This window comes from Mizuhopecten yessoensis, unplaced genomic scaffold (genome assembly GCF_002113885.1).
Source record: "Mizuhopecten yessoensis strain PY_sf001 unplaced genomic scaffold, ASM211388v2 scaffold2441, whole genome shotgun sequence".
Taxonomy (NCBI): Eukaryota; Metazoa; Mollusca; class Bivalvia; order Pectinida; family Pectinidae; genus Mizuhopecten; species Mizuhopecten yessoensis.
Window position 1 is genome coordinate 170,268 of NW_018404548.1, and position 24,897 is coordinate 195,164.

The window sequence follows — 24,897 nt, forward strand, 5'->3', positions numbered from 1 at the left end:
ACCCCTATTCATCTGTACACGTGGAGTATCATAACAGTTTACCTCCTCTCCTAGCACTAGGTTTTATAGGTAGATCTGACAGGCAGTAATTTTGGTACATTAGCTCTGAATACTCAAAACACCTGAAAAGAATTAGGTTCTTCAAAACATCCACGGACTTTATTAGAGAAAACTAAGACATCCTATTTTTAGGGGAGAACTCTCCAGTTTCCCTGGCAGCTTACAACTTGTGTGCTTGCCCCAGTTGCTTGTTGATATTTATGCATGCACTTGTTATACCTAACTAACATCAGACCTCTGTATCACTTAGCCCACTTCCATTCTAGTTTACAAATAAGTATATTACATTATTGGTTTATTTGTGGTTCCCACCAACTCCTCAGATGTACATAGATTAACTACACCCAGAGAGCCCGGGGTTAGATTAACCACCCACTGTCTCTAGCCCTGTCATACACATACTTTGGGTAGCAATGTATGCACTCAATGCAACAGTGCATATGAAAAGGTTTGTTGAAATATGGCAAAACAATTATAAAACACATAATACTTTAGCACCACAATAGGATTGTAAAACTTTTCAACTCCATAGATATCAAGGTTAATTGCTGTATAGGTAAATAAACAACTTTGACATGGTCAACAGTTTTAACAGTAATGAAACAGTTGGAGACTAAACGATTAATGTGAAGTTCTCTACCCCACTCTGTATTTCCTGTTAACATGATAAGACAACACTACAGGAAAACACTACATTACTGCTTCAGTATACTCACAACTTCCATTTCCTTTTGAAATTTGTCCAACCTCGGATTGTTTCGTGAAGTTTCTAAGTCAAAACAGTAAACACTGTCTCCATGTTCACGTAGCCTTGTTTTTAATTTTAGAACAATCACAAATCTGACAGAACAATCAACAAGTTGGTGAGCATTAAATCTTATCCAATCTCCTTCAGAAAATCTAGATACCAGTTGTGAGGGTCACATAAAGACTACAAGTTAAATCTCCAAACACAACAGGTCAGTGGGGTGAGGCCTGGACTGGTGTTCACAAGAACTTCCTGTAGGAACAGTGCTGAGTAATGGGGTGTAGATCACCTCACTGTAATGGATTTGGCCATCTATTAATGAACGGCCCTCATTTACACACAGCCAGGGTTTCAATCCCACAATCAAGGTTATGGAAACAACTCCATCAGCAAGTGTTGTCAAGCATTACGAAGTAGCACTGAATCAGAACTGGACTGGCACCTCTGCTACACCCCATACCAAGCTTCAGATATCCTCATACATGGTCCACAATTATCAAAATTAATAACAAAATCAGGTGCTTTTGATCAACATTGTATGTGTAGTACAGGCCTAAATTAACTACAGAAGTCTAATTAATAACTTGTATCAGAAAGCCGGCTCATATTTCTGATTTACAAGCTAATTTTCTGGTTTAAAGATGCGGAATCATTGTGGAATAGCAATATGGAAATGGTGTTGGCAGGTCCAGTCAGAATCCTTCCCATCAATGTGATTGTCATACTAATTCAACCATTCTGCCTGTAACAATCACCACATCCCATCTCCCAGTAATGTCCCAGTGTCATGAATCTAAACCAACATCATTGGGACCAGTACCAGATGGAATACAAACCTTAGCTTCCCACATGTAATTCCCTTTCCCAGTAACAGTGATCCATTGTTAGCGTTTCCACGAACACTCCACAATCCATGTAATCTTGAGAATTCTTTCTGATGTATTTAATTAGCCATTCCTAATGTACTTAATAACCATTTCCTAGAAATAAAGCCTTTCCTCAGATAAACTCACAAAATCCAATAACTATAATACAACTCAAACAGGAGTTTTTTCTGTGTTCTACAAATAAATAAATGCTATGAAATGCTCTAGTTTCTACAAACATATCAAGTTCATCAATTAAGTTTCCAAACCAAACCTCATTGAAAACAAGTTAAGTCATTTTGTTTGTTAAAATATCCAATTTAAAAAATAGGTCTGTAGAAACCAATGCATTAAACACCAAGTATAATTGGCTGTAGATCCTTTTAGGACAGATACTGAATTGTTGCTGTTGTCTGTGGTCAATGTCTTTATATCTCAGAACAAATTATCAGAAATACCTATTTTCTCTTCCGTTGTTTTTATTTATAACAAAGGATATCTACCATGTTCTTATTTCTAACATAGAATATCTACAATGTTCTTATTTCTAACATAGAATATCTACAATATTTCTATTTCTAACATAGTTTATCTACAATGTTTCTATTTCTAACATAGGATATCTACAATGTTTCTATTTCTAACATAGTTTATCTACAATGTTTCTATTTCTAACATAGGATATCTACCATGTTCTTATTTCTAACATAGAATATCTACAATGTTCTTATTTATAACATAGGATATCTACCATGTTCTTATTTCTAACATAGAATATCTACAATGTTTCTATTTCTAACATAGAATATCTACCATGTTCTTATTTCTAACATAGAATATCTACAATGTTTCTATTTCTAACATAGGATATCTACCATGTTGTTATTTCTAACAAAAGATTTCTACCATTTTCTTATTTCCAACAAAGATATCTACAATGTTAGGATATCTACAATGTTTCTATTTCTAACATAGGATATCTACCATGTTGTTCTTTCTAACAAAAGATTTCTACCATTTTCTTATTTCTAACAAAGATATCTACAATGTTAGGATATCTACAACGTTTCTATTTCTAACATAGGATATCTACAATGCTCTTATTTCTAACATAGAACATCTACAATGTTTCTATTTCTAACATAGGACATCTACCATGTTGTTATTTCTAACATAGAATATCTACCATGTTCTTATTTCTAACATAGAATATCTACCATCATAGAATATCTACCATATTCTTTTTTCTAACATAGGATATCTACCATGTTCTTATTTCTAACATAGGATATCTACAATGTTCTTATTTCTAACATAGAATATCTACAATGTTTCTATTTCTAACATAGTTTATCTACCATGTTGTTATTTCTAACAAAAGATTTCTACCATTTTCTTATTTCTAACAAAGATATCTACAATGTTTGGATATCTACATTTTTTTTTTTTTAACAAAGGATATCGTCAATGTTTGGATATCTACAATGTTTTTATTTCTAACAAAGGATATCTACAATGTTTGGATATCTACAATGTTTCTATTTTCTAACATAGGATATCTACCATGTTGTTATTTCTAACTAAAGATATCTACCATTTTCTTATTTCTAACAAAGATATCTACAATGTTTGGATATCTACAGTGTTTTTTTATTTCTAACATAGGATATCTACCATGTTCTTATTTCTAAAATAGGATATCAACAATGTTTGGATATCTACAATGTTTTTATTTCTAACATAGGATATCTACAATGTTTTTATTTCTAACACAGGATATCTAAAATGGGTTTTTTCTAACACAGGATATCTATAATGTTATCATTTTCTAACATAGGATATCTACAATATTCTTATTTCTAACACAGGATATCTATAATGTTATCATTTTCCAACATAAGATATCTACAATGTTCTCATTTCTAACATAGGACATCTACAATGTTCTCATTTCTAACATAGGATATCTACAATGTTCTTATTTCTTACATAGGATATCTACAATTTTCAGATATCTACAATGTTTTTATTTCTAACATAGAATATCTACAATGTTCAAATATCTACAATGTTTTTATTTCTAACATAGGATGTTCTAATTTATAATATAAGAAATCTTCATAAACCACTGGACTAGCCTGATCCTAACTATACAACCACAGGTTGGATTTGACCTTCACAAACAACTGGACTAGCCTGACCCTAACAATACAACCACAGGTAGCATTTGACCTTCATAAACCACTGGACTTACCTGACCCTAGAACTATACAACAGGTAGGATTTGACCTTCATAAACCACTGGACTATCCTGACCCTAACTATACAACCACAGGTAGCATTTGACCTTCATAAACCACTGGGCTAGCCTGACCTTAACTATACAACCATAGGTAGGAGTTGACCTTCATAAACCACTGGGCTAGCCTGACCCGAACTATACAACCACAGGTAGGATTTGACCTTCATAAACCACTGGACTTATCTGACCCTAGAACTATACAACAGGTAGGATTTGACCTTCATAAACCACTGGACTAGCCTGATCCTAACTATATAACCACAGGTAGGATTTGACCTTAATAAACTACTGGGCTAGCCTGACCCGAACTATACAACCACAGGTGGGGTTTGACCTTAATAAATCACTGGACTAGCCTGACCCTAACTTTTCAACCACAGGTAGGATTTGACCTTCATAAACCACTGGACTAGCCTGATCCTAACAATATAACCACAGGTAGGATTTGACCTTAATAAACTACTGGACTAGCCTGACCCTAACTATACAACCACAGGTGGGATTTGACCTTCATAAACCACTGGGCTAGCCTGACCTTAACTTTACAACCACAGGTAGCATTTGACCTTCATAAACCACTGGACTTGCCTGACCCTAGAACTATACAACAACAGGTAGGATTTGACCTTCATAAATCACTGAACTAGCCTGACCCTAACTTTTCAACCACAGGTAGGATTTGACCTTCATAAACTACTGGACTATCCTGACCCTAACTATACAACCATAGGTAGGATTTGACCTTCATAAACTACTGGACTAGCCTGACCCAAACTATACAACCATAGGTAGGATTTGACCTTAATAAACTACTGGACTAGCCTGACCCTAACTATACAACCACAGGTAGGATTTGACCTTCATAAACCACTGGGCTAGCCTGATCCTCACTATACAACCACAGGTAGGATTTGACCTTCATAAACTACTGGACTATCCTGCCCAAACCATACAACCATAGGTAGGATTTGACCTTCATAAACCACTGGGCTAGCCTGACCCAAAATATACAACCACAGGTAGGATTTGACCTTCATAAATCACTGGACTAGCCTGACCTGAACTATACAACCACAGGTAGGATTTGACCTTCATAAACCACTTGACTATCCTGACCCAAACTATACAACCACAGGTAGGATTTGACCTTCATAAAATACTGGACTATCCTGACCCTAGAACTATACAACCACAGGTAGGATTGACCTTCATAAACTACTGGACTAGCCTGACCCTAACTTTACAACCGCAGGAAGGCGTAGCCCTTAGTTAACTGTGACTTAACATTCTGCATAGTCTGGGGAATAATAAATTAGCTCAATCCCTTATCCAATTCATTGTTTCTAACTTTCAGCTCGGACTACTCTATCTTAGTGTGTTCTCTTTCTAACATGCAAATTAACTATAACTACCATTTCTATTGATCAAATATTTAATTATTCCATGCGATGAACAGCCATCAGGTGGTCAAATGTCCACTAGCCTATGAATGTTCCCAGGCTTCAGTCTGTACCAACAATACTCTAATGATACAAATCTCCCTCGTGCTTTTCACTTCTCTAAAGCATGTTACCTGTCCTTTCATCATCAACGCCCCCATTCCTACATTCTCCCACAATAACACCTTGTCCTCAACAGTCTGTCTTTCATTCTTTCACTTTTATCGGACATCGGTTCTGTCAATTTCTCCAACTTTTCATATTCTTAATTCTATAACAGATTGTCCATCAATTCCTCTATATTGTAATGTCATATAACTATGGTGCAAATACCACTCCTGCATTGTTTATAAACCAAAACAAACCATTATTTACCCTACAGGCATCCTCTAATGAAATAACTACTCAAATTTAACACAACAATAACACATACCAGTCAGGTCATATTCGAATCTAATTAAATCAACATAGCAGAAAAAAATTAACTATTCTTCAGATCAAGGCTAAAAATGTATTTTCAATGTGATTTATGGCTTAATTTTATTGTTTACAAATAACTGATTATCACAACGCAAAATATATTTCATATATATATATATATATATGTCCATGTATTTCTACTTTGGCATAGGTAAAAATATCAGTGAGCCTCCTGTGTTATCAAGTTAAAAACAATTCTGATTAATTTGCATTCTACCATAGGGGAGACAACTCTTACATTATGGAGTTATTGGTATTCTGTACGACCATACAAAATGGTTAGTTACTACGGCAACTCTTCTTGCTTCAACCCCTTCCACAAATACACGGAGAAGTTCCTACTCTTCTCACTGATCCATAAGCTGATGACCTTGCATTGTTGGAAAAACATATGTTATGTCTGCAAAGCCAATTTCATGGTGTAGCTTAACCATTCGTACCAGTATTTAGTTCCTACCTCCTAGCTACTACCTCCTACTACAGTACATAGCAGCAATACACATTTCTACTGTGAGAAAAAAGATTGAAAGATAACTTCAATAGTGATACTTTTTACTAGGTATTTTAAAGTAAAGCAGGATTCAAACTGTCAAAATTTGTGAAAAAAAATCCCATTAGGTTTGTTCAACCTTCTGGAAAATAGTTTTTCGTCGTACCTATTTTGTACACTACAAATTTCCTACACCCTCTAATGCAGTGTGTACACATATATGTCAGTGAAGGGTGGTGAAATAGTTATGATATGGATATAGTCACAATGTGAGATATAAATGACTTAAGTACTTTAAACTTCTATAACATCAGTAAACTGTAATTTAGAGCAGTTGCAAGTATGTACTTTACTTTTAAAAACACATCTGGTATGTGATAGTATCTACACATTTAGCATCCAGAATTGAAATAAAAAACAGATTATCTTCCTTTCTGAGGTCCAATACCTAATCCTTCCATGACGTAAACACAGATATACTTACAGTACTTCAACACACCTCAGGTCCTCATACCTAAATATACAGAGCTGAGGTAATCTTACCTCATTACACCGCAGGTCCTCATACCTAAATATACAGAGGTAAACTTACCTCATACCACCTCAGGTCCTCATACCTAAATATACAGAGGTAAACCTGCCTCATACCACAACAGGTCCTCATACCTAAATATACAGAGGTAATCTTACCTCATTACATCTCAGGCCCTCATACCTAAATATACAGAGGTAAACCTAGTTCATAAAACCTCAGGTCATCATACCTAAATAAACAGAGGTAAACCTACACCTCATAACACCTCAGGTCCTCATACCTAAATATACAGAGGTAAACCTACCTCATAAAACCTCAGGTCCTAATACCTAAATATACAGAGGTAATCCTACCCCATAACACCTCAGGGCCTCATACCTAAATATACAGAGGTAACACTACCTCATAACACCTCAGGTCCTCATACTTAAATATACAGAGGAAAACCTAGCTCATACCACCTCAGGTCCTCATACTTAAATATACAGAGGTAAACCTACCTCATAAAACCTCAGGTCCTAATACCTAAATATACAGAGGTAATCCTACCTCATACCACCTCAGGTCCTAATACCTAAATATACAGAGGTAATCATACCCCATAACACCTCAGGGCCTCATACCTAAATATACAGAGGTAAACATACCTCATACCACCTCAGGTCCTCATACTTAAATATACAGAGGTAAACCTACCTCATACCACCTAAGGTCCTCATACCTAAATATACAGAGGTAATCTTACCTCATACCACCTCAGGTCTTCATACCTAAATATACAGAGGTAAACTTACCTAATACCAGCTCAGGTCCTCGTACCTAAATATACAGAGGTAAACCTAGTTCATAAACCCTCAGGTCATCATACCTAAATAAACAGAGGTAAACCTAAACCTCATAACACCTCAGGTCCTCATACTTAAATATACAGAGGAAAACCTAGCTCATACCACCTCAGGTCCTCATACTTAAATATACAGAGGTAAACCTACCTCATACCACCTAAGGTCCTCATACCTAAATATACAGAGGTAATCTTACCTCATACCACCTCAGGTCATCATACTTAAATATACAGAGGTAAACCTACCTCATACCACCTAAGGTCCTCATACCTAAATATACAGAGGTAATCTTACCTCATACCACAACAGGTCGTCATACCTAAATATACAGAGGTAAACTTACCTAATACCAGCTCAGGTCCTCGTACCTAAATATACAGAGGTAAACCTAGCTCATACCACCTCAGGCCCTCATACCTAAATATACAGAGGTAAACCTAGCTCATACCACCTCAGGCCCTCATACCTAAATATACAGAGGAAATCTTACCTCATACCACCTCAGGTCCTCATACTTAAATATACAGAGGTAATCTTACCTCATACCACCTCAGGTCCTCATACTTAAATATACAGAGGTAAACCTAGCTCATACCACCTCAGGTCCTCATACCTAAATATACAGAGGTAATCTTACCTCATACCACCTCAGGTCATCATACTTAAATATACAGAGGTAATCTTACCTCATACCACCTCAGGTCCTCATACTTAAATATACAGAGGTAAACCTACCTCATACCACAACAGGTCCTCCTACCTAAATATACAGAGGTAATCTTACCTCATACCACCTCAGGTCTTCATACCTAAATATACAGAGGTAAACTTACCTCATATCACAACAGGTCCTCATACCTAAATATACAGAGGTAATCTTACCTCATACCACATCAGGTCCTCATACCTAAATATACAGAAGTAACCCTACCTCATACCACATCAGGTCCTCATACCTAAATATACAGAGGTAACCCTACCTCATAACACCTCAGGTCCTCATACCTTTATATACAGAGGTAACCCTACCTCATACCACCTCAGGGCCTCATACCTAAATATACAGAGGTAAACCTACCTCATAACACCTCAGGTCCTCATACCTAAATATACAGAAGTAATCTTACCTCATAACACCTCAGGTCCTCATACCTTAATATACAGAGGTAACCTTACCTCATAACACCTCAGGTCCTCATACCTTTATATACAGAGGTAACCCTACCTCATACCACAACAGGTCCTCATACCTAAATATACAGAAGTAAACCTACCTCATACCACCTCTAGATCTGGTTTTCCTAGAATTTAACTGGGTTAGCCCAATCAAACATTATCTGATATGGAAGTCACAATCAGAATGTCTTCAGTTAATAGTCTATCTAATCAATGTTGCAGCTTATTTTCACAATTCAGATTCCTGAAAAGCATGCATTTTTGGGAGGTCTACACTTCAATAAAATTCATTCAAATCTTCCCAGCACCAGAAGAATTTCACTTGCTTTAGCATCAACTTTATTCCAATTAACTGCATACACCCACATCTGACCCTCAAATGTTGTATACTAGCTTTAATTTCCACTCTAAGTGCTATTACTGCATTCTTTGTCAGGTCAGATCTAATTCTCTCTCCTAAACCTAAGTGGAGAGGCTCATTACTACAGACCTGCCAGCTGACAGATGTGTAAGAATTCTGTACCAAATCCTCTCTTAAAGTCAGCAAAATTAGAGATAAGTTCACTACAGAGTTGTAACCATATTGTAAACTACTGTCTGATATCACTACAGAGTTGTAACCATATTGTTAACTACTGTCTGATATCACTACAGAGTTGTAACCATATTGTAAACTACTGTCTGATATCACTACAGAGTTGTAACCATATTGTAAACTACTGTCTGATATCACTACAGAGTTGTAACCATATTGTAAACTACTGTCTGATATCACTACAGAGTTGTAACCATATTGTAAACTACTGTCTGATATCACTACAGAGTTGTAACCATATTGTAAACTACTGTCTGATATCACTACAGAGTTGTAACCATATTGTAAACTACTGTCTGATATCACTACAGAGTTGTAACCATATTGTAAACTACTGTCTGATATCACTACAGAGTTGTAACCATATTGTAAACTACTGTCTGATATCACTACAGAGTTGTAACCATATTGTAAACTACTGTCTGATATCACTACAGAGTTGTAACCATATTGTAAACTACTGTCTGATATCACTACAGAGTTGTAACCATATTGTAAACTACTGTCTGATATCACTACAGAGTTGTAACCATATTGTAAACTACTGTCTGATATCACTACAGAGTTGTAACCATATTGTAAACTACTGTCTGATATCACTACAGAGTTGTAACCATATTGTAAACTACTGTCTGATATCACTACAGAGTTGTAACCATATTGTAAACTACTGTCTGATATCACTACAGAGTTGTAACCATATTGTAAACTACTGTCTGATATCACTACAGAGTTGTAACCATATTGTAAACTACTGTCTGATATCACTACAGAGTTGTAACCATATTGTAAACTACTGTCTGATATCACTACAGAGTTGTAACCATATTGTAAACTACTGTCTGATATCACTACAGAGTTGTAACCATATTGTAAACTACTGTCTGATATCACTACAGAGTTGTAACCATATTGTAAACTACTGTCTGATATCACTACAGAGTTGTAACCATATTGTAAACTACTGTCTGATATCACTACAGAGTTGTAACCATATTGTAAACTACTGTCTGATATCACTACAGAGTTGTAACCATATTGTAAACTACTGTCTGATATCACTACAGAGTTGTAACCATATTGTAAACTACTGTCTGATATCACTACAGAGTTGTAACCATATTGTAAACTACTGTCTGATATCACTACAGAGTTGTAACCATATTGTAAACTACTGTCTGATATCACTACAGAGTTGTAACCATATTGTAAACTACTGTCTGATATCACTACAGAGTTGTAACCATATTGTAAACTACTGTCTGATATCACTACAGAGTTGTAACCATATTGTAAACTACTGTCTGATATCACTACAGAGTTGTAACCATATTGTAAACTACTGTCTGATATCACTACAGAGTTGTAACCATATTGTAAACTACTGTCTGATATCACTACAGAGTTGTAACCATATTGTAAACTACTGTCTGATATCACTACAGAGTTGTAACCATATTGTAAACTACTGTCTGATATCACTACAGAGTTGTAACCATATTGTAAACTACTGTCTGATATCACTACAGAGTTGTAACCATATTGTAAACTACTGTCTGATATCACTACAGAGTTGTAACCATATTGTAAACTACTGTCTGATATCACTACAGAGTTGTAACCATATTGTAAACTACTGTCTGATATCACTACAGAGTTGTAACCATATTGTAAACTACTGTCTGATATCACTACAGAGTTGTAACCATATTGTAAACTACTGTCTGATATCACTACAGAGTTGTAACCATATTGTAAACTAGTCTGATATCACTACAGAGTTGTAACCATATTGTAAACTACTGTCTGATATCACTACAGAGAAGCTAGAAGACTACAGTTACCCCATTCAACGTACAATAATTCTTATAAGGATATATTGATTACCAGAATCTCTTATTCTGATATGTAGAGAACATGTACATATATAGTACTTTGCCAATATAGTACATACTACATTGGCAAAGTACTATATATATTTTCTGTACATAATACAGTCTATGCCTTGGGGAACAAATACCAAATAACACATTGTATGAAAGTTTAATTTAATACATAAAAAATGGTGAACCTTATTTCATTTCAATGACATTTTTTTTGTCATTTCAGTTTACAATGCAGAAAATAATACATTCCATATGACAATGACTATCATAATGATAAAAAGAATTTAGTTAAAACTTAATTAGATTTACAAAGAGTCTAATTACAATAACTTCAATGAGCTCTGGCAGGCTAAAGTGAATTGAGGCATTTCTATTATTTCTTATGAATAGGAAAGACCCGTTTTAACCTGTGATGAAAACCTTTAGCAAAAATAGTGAAAAATAATTTCTGGGCATTCTTGAGGTCTAAAATTCTACCAGCTTGGCTTTATAGCAATATTTGCCATTGCAATGTTACAATTTATTCTGAAAGTGTGAGTTCATATGCAAAATATAACATTGTTACTCTGAAACACATGGAAATCAAGTGTTTATTAACTATTTCTATTTTTAGTTTGGCCCAATATTTTTGCACACAATAAAATTACCATACACAGACATCAACATATTTCCAAAGCAGTTCCATAGAAAATCCTGTTTATTTTTGACATTGCCTTCCCTTCTGATGAGTGTCTTTTCTATGAGAAGCTGTCTGTATGCATGATATATATAGACGCTTCTGTATCTCCTGAAAATCTTTTCCAGACTGGTGCTAGCTCAAACATGCATGCATGCATTCATTACACAATCGCTCGGTGTTAGGGCCCAATGCTGTTAGCGTTTTGCATGCAGAAATTATCCAGGCCATTTAATATTAAGGCATTAGAGGTGAACCTTTGTGTGTTCCATCACACACACATATAATAAAGTGACAAAGATAAAACCACACAACTGATAGCCAATAATAGTACCATATGTGGTAGCTATTGATAGTATGTGGTAGCTAGTGATAATATGTGGCAGCTAGTGATAGTACGACATGTGGTAGCTAGTTATAGTACCACATGTGGTAGGTAGTGATAGGATGTGGTAGCTAATGATAACATGTGATAGCGAGTGTTAGTACCGTATGTGGTAGCTAGGGATAGTACCACATGTGGAACCCAGTGATAGTACCACAAGTGGGATAGTACCACATGTGGAACCCAGTGATTGTACCACAAGTGGTAGCCATTGATAGTTCCAGTATGTGGTAGCTACCATTTAATATTAAGGCATTAGAGGTGAACCTTTGTGTGTTCCATCACACACACATATAATAAAGTGACAAAGATAAAACCACCCAACTGATAGCCAATAATAGTACCATATGTGATAGTAATTGCTAGTATGTGGTAGCTAGTTATAGTACCACATGTGGAACCCAGTGATTGTACCACAAGTGGTAGCCATTGATAGTTCCAGTATGTGGTAGCTACCATTTAATATTAAGGCATTAGAGGTGACCCTTTGTGTGTTCCATCACACACACATATAATAAAGTGACAAAGATAAAACCACACAACTTATAGCCAATAATAGTACCATATGTGATAGTAATTGCTAGTATGTGGTAGCTAGTGATAGTATGTGGCAGCTAGTGATAGTATGTGGCAGCTAGTGATAGTACCACATGTGATAGCTAGTGATAGTATGTGGTAGCTAGTGATAATATGTGGTAGCTAGTGATAGTACCACATGTGATAGCTAGTGATAGTACCACATGTGATAGCTAGTGATAGTATGTGGTAGCTAGTGATAGTACCACATGTGCAGTGTTCTCCCCAGGCCAATTAGCTGATATGGCTCCGGCTCCGTATCAGCTTCAGTTTGAAATCCTCCTTGCCGTATCAGCTTAATTGACCCGTATCACCTTAGACTATGAACCGTATCACCTTAGACTATGAACCGTATCACCTTGTTATTTGTACTGAAGGTGGTCTTTTTTCACAAGAAATTGACACTGATTAAATCACAAGGCTGACCCACGTCCAGTAATGACCCCACTGGTCAGTTGCACGATAGGCGTATTGCCACAGGGGGCCTGTAATTAGTGGGGAGAGGGCCGGACAACAAGCCCACAGGTGTCGGGCAAGCGTGCTCACTGGAGCCCAAAGCAACAACCACCGGATCCGTTTAGCATGGTCAATAGGTGATTAATTGAGGAAACTGGTGTTAGATTAACAAAACAAACACTTATTACATGTAAATCAATTTACTCACATATGATTGCATTTGACAACGCTGAAATAGCGTGTGTATTCAGTTAGTGATGGTCGCCATCTTAGATTGTGTAAAGTACAGACCGGAAAGCGGAATGAAAATCCGGATTTGTTGTTTTTAGGAAGAAGGGCTCAAATAAAAATGCTGTTTGAATATTTAATCACATTTACTGACAGCAGTATTTAATGCAGTTTTGGAGGAAATAAAAACACTGTACACTTTATTAAAACATTTTCTCTTTCAATAATAAGAACTGTGATATAAACTTTTTATGTAAGTGTTTCCCCCTATAGCACTAACAGCTCTTAAATATTTCTTCTTTAAATACTTTTTAATGGGGATAAAGTAAGGGATACAAATGTAAAAATAAGAGACAAATGTCATATCTATTATTCAATGTACAAAACTCATACACCGTTCTATAAATGGTATTTTTTTTAGAATATTTAAAAACAAACAATAATATTGCTGAAAATTCAGACATAAGGAACACTTATTTCTTTCTTTGGTTTTAATGTTCATCAAAAGAAGTTTGGTAAATAAAAGTAACTATCTAAACATAATATTACACCCCACCCCCTTTTATAAGGTATTATTTTAGCGTGTCCGTCTTGAACGTTCGTTGCAAATGAAACATATCAGCTTAAAAAAATTCTGGGGAGAACCCTGATGTGGTAGCTAGTGATAATATGTGGTAGCTAGTGATAGTACCACATGTGGTAGCAATATTTAGTACCACAAGTGGTATCATGTAACAGTACCACATGTGGTAACTAGTGACAGTACAAGTAGTAGCCATTGCTAGTACCACATGTGGAACCCAGTGATAGTACCACAAGTGGTAGCCATTGATAGTTCCACATGTGGAACTCAGTGATAGAACCACAAGTGGACCCCAGATAGATGTGTGTTCAAGGATTCCTGGACAGAGACAGTTCATCTTCAAACTGTGCTTGAAGGTTTATGAGGAGAAAGTAATGAAGCATGTATGCTATGCAAGGCAACTATAGAGACCTACATATACAAAGCCTGTGTTGTAGAAATATATACTTAAATACAGAATTCATTATTAGTTTCAAATGGGAGATATTTTAGAGCATCATCAAAGAGAAGATTAAATCACATTTGCTACCCAAAGAAATCTTTAGCACTGAACATGGATCTGGTAATCTCAGTAATTAAGGTAAGAAACAAAGAGCAAACCATCTGATTGTATTTGGTATTCCAGAACAGCTATAACAAAATGAAACGGAAGAAAGCAGACATAAAAGTATTAAGGGAGATGTTTGAAGCACGTGGTTGTTAAAGCACAGATGGTGAAATGAAAAAAAATAGTCAAAAAATTGAAAAGGGACAGAATGAGCTCGAATCTCTTGGAAAGGAGAAATAGCTTTAGGAACTTCAAAGGATTTTAAAAATAGCCATAGCTATTCTTCTGACAAGATTTAGCATAAAGCAAAGGAGAAACAGACATTGTAAAAAGAAAAAAAGATGAAAGTACATAGGAATTCATATATCAATTCTGACTACATTTCATTTCTTGTTTTTATCATTAGCATGATAATTAACATGACAAGACAATAGATATCTTGAGAATTGATAAACTGTTTTAAAATGTTAATAATTGATCAGTTTGAATGTCATATCTTAGATATTGATAAACTTTGCATCATTCACCTTACTGAACTATACAAACAGCTTGAATTCATGAAATTCTTTTCTTTCATATTGGAATAATAATCATGACTCTCTCTATCTTTCCAAACCCTTTAGTGGAAAATCGTCATAGCTATTTTAGTGTACAAGATAAATAAATATTGAATGATCGTGAGTTTTTTATGGCTACAGCTATTGGTCTATCTTTAAGTTTAAACACTGCAATATTGCTACAAATTAGCAGCGATCAACATTAACTATTGGTATCTTAAGAGTCTAAGACCAGACGTAGTTCAATTTTCTTGCAACCTCAGATGGCCTGATCGAGCTGACCATGAATCTACCGGAGATTGTGTTGACACACACCCCAAGTGTAAAGTGCCAGATCAATATAAAATCAATAGACCACAAGTGGGCTGCTCTCATCTATACGTCGTGTCCAGACATTTTATATCATACATGTAACAACTCAGGATTTTACATACAATCTCTTCTTTATAACTCAACAATGACTCGAACAGGTTTTGAAATACAACGGATGAGTCGGAGAAGTATAAATACAGCTAAATATATACCCTTGTTCTCTATATTGATATTACAATAATAGAGCCTTATTTTATATTAATACATGTAGCTGAACGCTATAACACTCCAAATTAATTAACACAAAACCAAGATTTTTTTTCCTGAATCAGCTTATATTACTACTGGCATGACTTAAATGGAATTGTCAAGTTTTTATACTTATAAATATAAATCAGTGTTCATTTAGATACCATGCCTGTTTCAGTACTTGTATCAGGTAATTCAATGGACACTGAAATGATATTAACTCCAGTTATTTTCAGATATGTTCAAAGTGTCATGTTGTCTTTTTACACTTTTCTGCATAAATCTTTAAAAATTTGACTATGGCACCAACAAACATTTCTCACTTACCTAGAATAAGATATGCATTTCCAGAATTTACACTTTTTTCAGACTTACCAATACCCAACTCCTTTCTTCACAGATTTAAGGAAGCAATGATCAAATGCAAGGATAAAACTACTACTGGTAAAACAGGAGTAGAAGTACCTAGAATCCCCTATGCATGGACCTGGGGATGGAGATGAAAACTAGATTGACTTTTTCTCTGACTTTCATTTGTTTTCCTTTGTCATTGCACAAAAATTGCATGTAGACATTATCTCATCCAAAATAGGGGTATTCACAGGGATCCCTAGAAGACAATAAAACACCATACCGCTCTGAAAAAGTATTATTCCTACTGTTGTCCATTTATCAAAAAAAAGTTGGATACTTTATAATGATGTATTTTGATGTAGGAAACAAGTATCGTACCAGGTATATTCCCAAACTAAAGTACACATGATGTAACTTAACACATTTAGGACCCCACATATATATACCCCTGGAACCTCATCAAAATACTCATACTCTAAAACAGCAGGAAATGGTCTAGATGTACAAGTTAAGAGTCCTAGAAACATGGAAAAGAGAGCTCCAATGTTCCTGCATGGTTCTCACAGCTAACTTAATGTACAGCTTTGTGACAGTGTAGCACGTAGCATACATCACAACATCTTGATGAATTGATCAGGAGATAACAAATATCAGCAGCTAAGCAATGACAAGCAACAATTAGTTTTGCTCTCCAACTTTCTTGGCTCCTGTTGGTAGAGAAACAGGATTCTGTGTATACACATAGACATTTAATAACAGTTACTACATATACATCAGTGACTTTAGTTATTGCCTTAGAAGAGTCACCATATTTGATGCAAATCTGACGCAATATTGGCATAAATTCAAATGTTTTCTACATATATACACACCATGTAAGAAATGAATAACCTATAAAGAAATAATGCAACCCACTGAAAGCAATCCATATATATAGCCCCTTTACTCCAGACAATATTAGCGTAAATGACCCAAACTACATATACATAGAGAGGACAACACACATGTTTTAGTGTGCATCTGTGACTGTCAACCAAGAAGCCAGTTATTTATACCATGATAGACAAACTAAAACCTTCTGTAAACAAAAGTGCATTTCAAACTTGACCAAGTAATGTGCTTTGTAATAATCCCTCATTCAATTGTGCTTATTTTAAGACATTTGTTGTATGTACCTGCATCGAAAATAACATCATGTAATCACTCAGCCAATTAGAATTTAGAATTTGATTTACAAATGTTTTAGACTGTTTTGATCAATTATACCAATGGCAGAAACAAACACAAGAGTGACACATACAATGAGAATGATGCATTTGCACTAACTAATTGTTATTTCTGCTAATATGGACTTCATGACATCCATCATACAAGTATGTTTCAAAAGAACTATTATAGCTTGTTGATAAGTTACTCATGGTCAAGCACCAGCAAATCTGGCTTTAAAATTAAATTTGACTTTTTAGGATGAATGTAAACATATGCGTTAACAATAACTGACAGTGAGTGTCTCAATTGTCTTGTAAGTATACACAGCAAATAAATTGGAGGTCCAAGCGAGTCAATGAAATGAATCATGTATCAATTAACTCAGTTACCGATGGCTTGGTGGAATCTCATCTTCTTCTTCCATATGAAGGGTCAGACTCAAAGGTTTGAGTGCAATTGATCCTAACAGGAGGCATTAAAAACAATGTTGGTCCAAACTGCTATGGCATCCCTGCAGGTAGGGTGTAAAAATTGTACCTGCTGCTCCAACTGCATGATCGTAAGAGGGGACTAAATTTGGGATCTTATCTTTTCTCTTCTTTCTAAACAATTTTCTTCTTCCTAATGTCTCCCTTGACAATGCCTCACTTTTGGCCTTTAGTTGAGCGTTCGCCCCTGTGCGGAAGGCTTAGGGTTCTGTCCCCAGGGCGAGACCTGCTTAACGCTCAGCAATTTAGGAGGTGGACGATCCCTTCCCCCCGTTGTCAGTATAATGTGACCGAGTGGGGTGTCCTGCTGGGTGTCTTCAGCAGTATGTTTCAGTGAGCTAGCACTATAAAGTCGGCATCAGCTCCGCACTATCACAAGGAGACAAACATGAACATATCGCAGCCTCCCAAAACACACATGCATACACTACCAGGGACTAATCTAGCTTTATTTTGCTGCCGCTAAACGGCACTTTCCCCTCGAGAAAAAGGTACCAAAATTCCCCTATTTTCCCCTAAAATTCCCCTTTTTCTTCAAAATAAATATTTCAAAATCTTGATCATAAATGCGTTGCATTCTTTTATCTTTTCCTCATAAAAATAAAAATGATTTTTGAGCACCAAATTGAAAATCATCGATCGTTTTTGTTTATTTCCCGGAATTCATGAAATGCGTATTCCATCATTGCTGTCAAGCGCAGAAGTGACCCGTTTTATGCATGCGTAACATCGCGGAAAATTGCATCCGGAAAAAACATAAAGCTTAAATCAACCAGACATCATGTCGCACAAGGAGGGTTTTTACGTGTAAAAATTAAGAAAGAAAAGATGCAAAAAATCGTAGTATATATACAATGTTTGCCAAACAGGCAAAAGGTCAGACAGAGTCGGAAATTGATACAGGTCCCCCCGACAGCAGTGAACATGCAACTACGTCGTCGAGTGCAGCGGTGCCAGACGTAACGTTACTGTAGACATAGGCTAAGGTGACAGTACCCTAATCGGATCACCAAACCATCATTTTATTAAATCATTGAACAAATCTGAGTAGGAATTGTAATCATTTATGGTTGTACCAAAGGGAAAATATCGATGAGTGTTCTTACAAACGAAATTAGCACCCGGGGCTCACTTGAGATATTTATAGAACCCTCTGAGGTCACCAATCAGCGTCTCCGGTTTTTGCGAATGTTGGAACCCAAATCGGATCAAGGCTTGAATTTTGCAGTATCTTACGCTTCAAATAAATATTTTTTGTCAGCATATTAACATTTTATGATGACCTTTAGAGTTTATATGACAAAAAGGATTTCTATAATGAGAATTTATTTTGACATGAAACGTTTCAAAACAGAAATGTATGAGTTAAAATATACATGGCTATAATATAGTTATGTACATTGCAAACAGAGGCTATTTTTGCAAAATTTGTGAACATTACTTAGGTAACAAAAAAATAAACTTCGTTGATGGGACTGGCTTGGGTGACCATCCTACCAGACGTCTAGAAAGTCATGAAAATGAACACATTCACAAAAATGCTCCCCAGTGATCAAGTTCGTGTCATTTTTCCTGGTCTTTTTATTCTATGAAATAACCGGCGCGTCTAATTACCCAATACTACCAATACTACCCAATACTACCCCATACGACCCAGTTATGAACCAAATACTTCTTTATTACTGTGAAATATCACCTTTGTAGACGTTATTTACTTCCATCTGCCATATTTTTTGGGAAATATGCGATTTGGTGCCGAAAACATCACCGAATTGCCGTGACTATGACCCAATACTACTCCATACCACGGAATTAGATAAGATCCAAGTCCGTGCCCATACCATCCAATACTACCCAATACCACCCCATACGACCCAGTTATGAACCAAATGCTTCTTTATTGCTGTTAAATATCACATTTCTTGAAGTTATTTACTTCTATATGACACATCCTATCTGGAAATATGCGATTTGGTGCAGAAAACATCACAGAAATGCTGTGACTAGGGGTTCGACGATTTACAGGAACAGGCAGGAACAGGCAGAAAACTATTAATTATTATATATACATTAATGAATATATATATTAGATACATTTAAGTATCGTTATCGGGTATAAGATATATTTGATAAAAGAATTGCAATTACATGATACATTGTACTATATTAATTCTATTCATGTCATAAAATGGTGTTATTAAGATCATATATATAAATTTAACAGGAAATATTTAGAAAATTTGAAATTACTTTTCAAAAATGTTAGATATTCAATTTTGTTAAACAAAACAGTATCAATTATATAACAATGCTGGAGAAGAACCTTCAGTTAAATTAGATACTCAAATACTATGAAATTCAAAAAGTATATGGATTGTATATGATTCAAAGTCCTTTCTTATTTATTTTTATATAATGCATACATTGCTTTTTGAGCCTGTTCAACAAGTTTTTTTCTTGCTTTACAGAAACTGCCATTATAATGAAACAGCAGTCCTAGAAACGAGTAGCTGTCATGTGTTTGCAAATCTTCACCAAAAAGAGTTAAACGAATATTTTGTGCAAATACTTTTTTCAAAGATAACAACTCTAGTTTTATTGAGATTAACTTTAAGTTTCCAAATAGTAAAGTAAGTTTTAAATACAAGGAAAGCATTCTGTAGACCTTTAGCTGTTTCTGACATAACAACTGTTTCATCTGCATATAGCAGAATAAATAATTTAACAAATATACCCATGCGTTCTTGAAATAAAGTATCAATATACTGGAGTTGATCAACATTACTTTGCATGAAAAATTCTTCTAAATCATTTAAATATGTCGAGAACAAAAATGGGGAGAGATTTTCACCTTGTTTTACCCTGACGTGACATGTGAAAAAATCAATCATACCATTGCTAGTTTTTACGCAAGATTTAGTGTTTGCATACAGATTTATTATAGCATTAAATATCTTTCCTGTGATATTATTCTTTAATAATTTCTTCCATAAACCTACCCTCCAAATAGTTTCAAACGCTTTTCTGAAATCAATGAATGAACAGAATAGCTTTTTACTTTTTGAAACGTATATAGATATTAAAGCATGAAGGATAAATATATTTTCAGTTGTAGAGTAGCCTTTCCTAAAACCAGCTTGAACATTGGAACAAGAAGTCTATTGTCTACTATTACGGAATTAGATAATCAGTTTTGACCACATCGGCCTTTGAAAAAAAATGAAACTTAAAGCGTTTCACCGTGTTTCTTTCTTCTTTACATATACAATTAATATACAGTATTGTTTTTCTATAACAGATAAGGCCTAACAATCCAACATATGGACTTCAATATTTATTTACGTAAAACACGTATTTCAATTAACTTATATTTACATATAGAATAATATTTAATTTTCAGATTGATGTCCCTTTTTTGAGTTGGAAAATTGCGTATTTTCTTTTTTTTAAGATCGTAGACGTGATGGGATTGTAATCTACACATTAACACCAATTAATTCACTCAAAATATATTCATGCTATTTATTAAGAGTTGAGTATAAGTTATGAAGTTATTAAAATTTAGTTATCATAATGTCATTTCCAATGTTTCAGGTGTTATGACATCGCAATAACAATGTCATATATATAAATGAGAAAATAACTCAGATACATATTTATTATATATGTAATATATAATTCTCTGAACAACCCTTTTTTATAGAATAAAACAGAGACATAAATTGGAACCTCGGCCTGGCAATTTATATATATATATATATATATTTAGTCCGATCCTGCCCCGTTCCTGTAATTGCAATTCTTTTATCAAATATACCTTATACCAGATAAGGATAATTAAATATATACAATAAATATATATAAATAAGTCCGATCCTGCCCCGTTTCTGTCCGTTCCTGTAAATCGTCGACCGTTCTTGCCCGATCCATATCAATACAATACTTTTTTTTAAATTCTTTGCAATCCTTTTATCAAATGACGTATCTTGTACCCGATAAAAAAGATATAATAATATAAATATAAATATAATTTAGTCCGATTCTGCCCCGAATGGCGATCATGTAATTGCAATCATTTTATCAAATATATCTTATACCCGATAATGATACTTTAATGTATCTAATCAGAGACGTATAAAGCCATAACTGTGTTATATACGTCTCTGATCTAATATATATATTCATTAATGTATAGGCCTATATAAAAATTAATAGATTTCTGCCCGTTCCTGTAAATCGTCGAACCCCTAGTCACGGCATTTCGGTGATGTTTTCTGCACCAAATCGCATATTTCCAGATAGAATGTGACATATAGAAGTAAATAACTGTGACATTTCACAGTAATAAAGAAGTATTTGGTTCATAACTTGGTCGTATGGGGTAGTATTGGGTGGTATTGGGTAGTATTGGGTGGTATGGGCACGGACTTAGATCTAATCTAATTCCGTGGTATGGGGTAGTATTGGGTCATAGTCACGGCAATTCGGTGATGTTTTCGGCACCAAATCGCATATTTCCCGATAAAATATGGCAGATGGAAGTAAATAACGTCTACAAAGGTGATATTTCACAGTAATAAAGAAGTATTTGGTTCATAATTGGGTCGTATGGGGTAGTATTGGGTGGTATCGGGTAGTATTGGGTCATAGTCACGGCAATTCAGTGATGTTTTCGGCACCAAATCGCATATTTCTCGATAAAATATGACAGATGGAAGTAAATAACGTCTACAAAGGTGATATTTCACAGTAATAAAGAAGTATTTGGTTTATAACTGGATCGTATGGGGTAGTATTGGGTAGTATTGGGTAATTAGACGCACCCACAATAACAGCTAGTACACATACATAATACATACAAACATCGAGACAGTCCGTTTATGTATTTTTCCCCTATTAGGGAAAACAAATCCCCTTTTTACAGAAAGGGCACTTTCCCCCAAAACCTAGATTAATCCCCGACTACATGCATGCATCTTGCACACAGGGGAGGCCGTCCTTAAATGACCATAGCTGTTGATAGGACGTTAAACAATACCAAACCAAACTTAGAAATTTGGAAGCCAGGTGCTAAAATGTTCTGAAATGGCCGAGTGTACCAAAACATCTGTACCTGTTGGTCCTTTTCAATATGCAAGAGATGATGGTGACCAGTCATATATATGACTATATAGCCAATTCCATCAGATTTGCCGTTGCTCCAATACCTGCCATGTAGTGAAAAAAAACATATTTGATTCGCATCCCCTCCCCTGCATCCTCAAACAAACATAAGTGTGCTGTACTTAATAACACGTCAAATACAAAAGGTACGGTAATGCAGTAACCGAATGCTGCAATACTTATCAGCATTGTTTACGTTTGTTAATTTTCTGGGATTGTCATTTTATTCAGATTATCTACTTCATTCATCTTTCATTTACATTTCATTACAGGTCAAAGTTTCTAAACCCATAAAATGCATTTTCTGAGTTTGCACGTTGAAGACTGCCTCAGAGATGTCCAAACAAGGTTCCAAAACTAATCCTACGAAACCAACAACAACAAATTTGACAGCTGAAAGTGGTATAAACACTTACCTTTTCCATTCGTTCGAAATGTTCCTTTAAAAAGGTGACAGGGTTATCAGGGCGGTTCATACATAGCTGAACTATACATTCTTTCAATAACTGTTGAACGTTGTGCCTCTGCACATAATTCTCACACTCTTTCAGACTTTGCTCTTCGTCGGAGTTCGCAGCCATGCTTCACAATTTCTCGTCGCAGCAACAAGTACTGCTTTTGTTAGGAAAGTATTGATTGGTTAATGTCAATTTAACTCCGTTGAATGGACTAATCAAATGTCGTTTCACAAAATCTCTTTTTGCTTGAAACGATTGATGTATTTTTCAGAATACATCACCAAACAAAGAAGCGGAATATCAGACCAGGAAGGGAGATAACTGTAAGACAGATGACTACTTCATATTGTTTTATCAATGCCGTTTTAAAACAAAAAATTATATGAAGAACATATCTGCCAAATATAAAAAAAAAACGATTAGTCGTTTTAGAAAATGAAAAAATAGTTCGTTCATTGAATTCCGATCGGCATTTGAGATGACGGTATGCTGGATACCGAAACTGACTTACAGGCCGGTGAATATGTATATAGTAACCTTCCTATTGCAATAATCAGTTTACACACCTAGGCTATGTGTTCCGTTTTCTGAGATTTGTCAAATAATTTCATTTGGCGTTCGTGTATCGCTTACACATGACCGTAAACATCGGATCTATGACAAAAATAATGCCTTTTTTATTCAAAAGAACAAGTGTAGATAAAGAGATAAAGAGTGAGAATTGGTCCTTTCGGCCTTGTAGAGCCTCAGAATGATGAGCAGCACAGATGTATTTATAGCGGCAGACATACGTAAACAGAGAGTCTGTGGCGAATAGTTGGCATTCCAAACTCCTACTTTATGTCACTGTGCACGCATGTGTGTTGGCACGCCTTCCTCGTTCCGTATTAGATAAGTTTTATTTACAAACTCACATGGACACTTGGATTTGTTTACAATGTACTATATAGGTTCATACTGATAAGCAAATATTTTATGAAAGGTAGTGTATACAAGTTTTTAATTATTTAAGGCTTTAAAATTAAAAATGACAAATATAAATTAACATTTTTCGTTTTAAAGATACGTAATGGAATTCTTTTATTTTAAAATATAACAGTTACACACTTTGTTCTGCCATCTTCCCATTTGAAATTTACCTAAAACCTTAGTCAGAGACTTGTACAAGTAGGTTTTCAAGAAAAATTGTGTTTTCAAGTAAGATTACACCCGAATAAAATTGACCCTTTGAGAA

The 24,897-nt window shown here is 35.2% G+C and overlaps 1 protein-coding gene across 1 annotated transcript in view; it reads right to left on the minus strand.

The window, feature by feature from the left end:
- The window catches only part of LOC110445999 (cAMP-dependent protein kinase regulatory subunit), a 156,976-nt gene extending 133,139 nt beyond the window's left edge, over positions 1–23,837 (minus strand). Inside the window, exon 1 of the mRNA XM_021490928.1 lies at positions 23,622–23,837. Coding sequence (XP_021346603.1) covers positions 23,622–23,786 — 165 coding nt within the window. The 5' untranslated portion in view covers positions 23,787–23,837. The remainder of the gene's footprint in view (positions 1–23,621) is intronic.
- Positions 23,838–24,897: the final 1,060 nt, after the last annotated feature.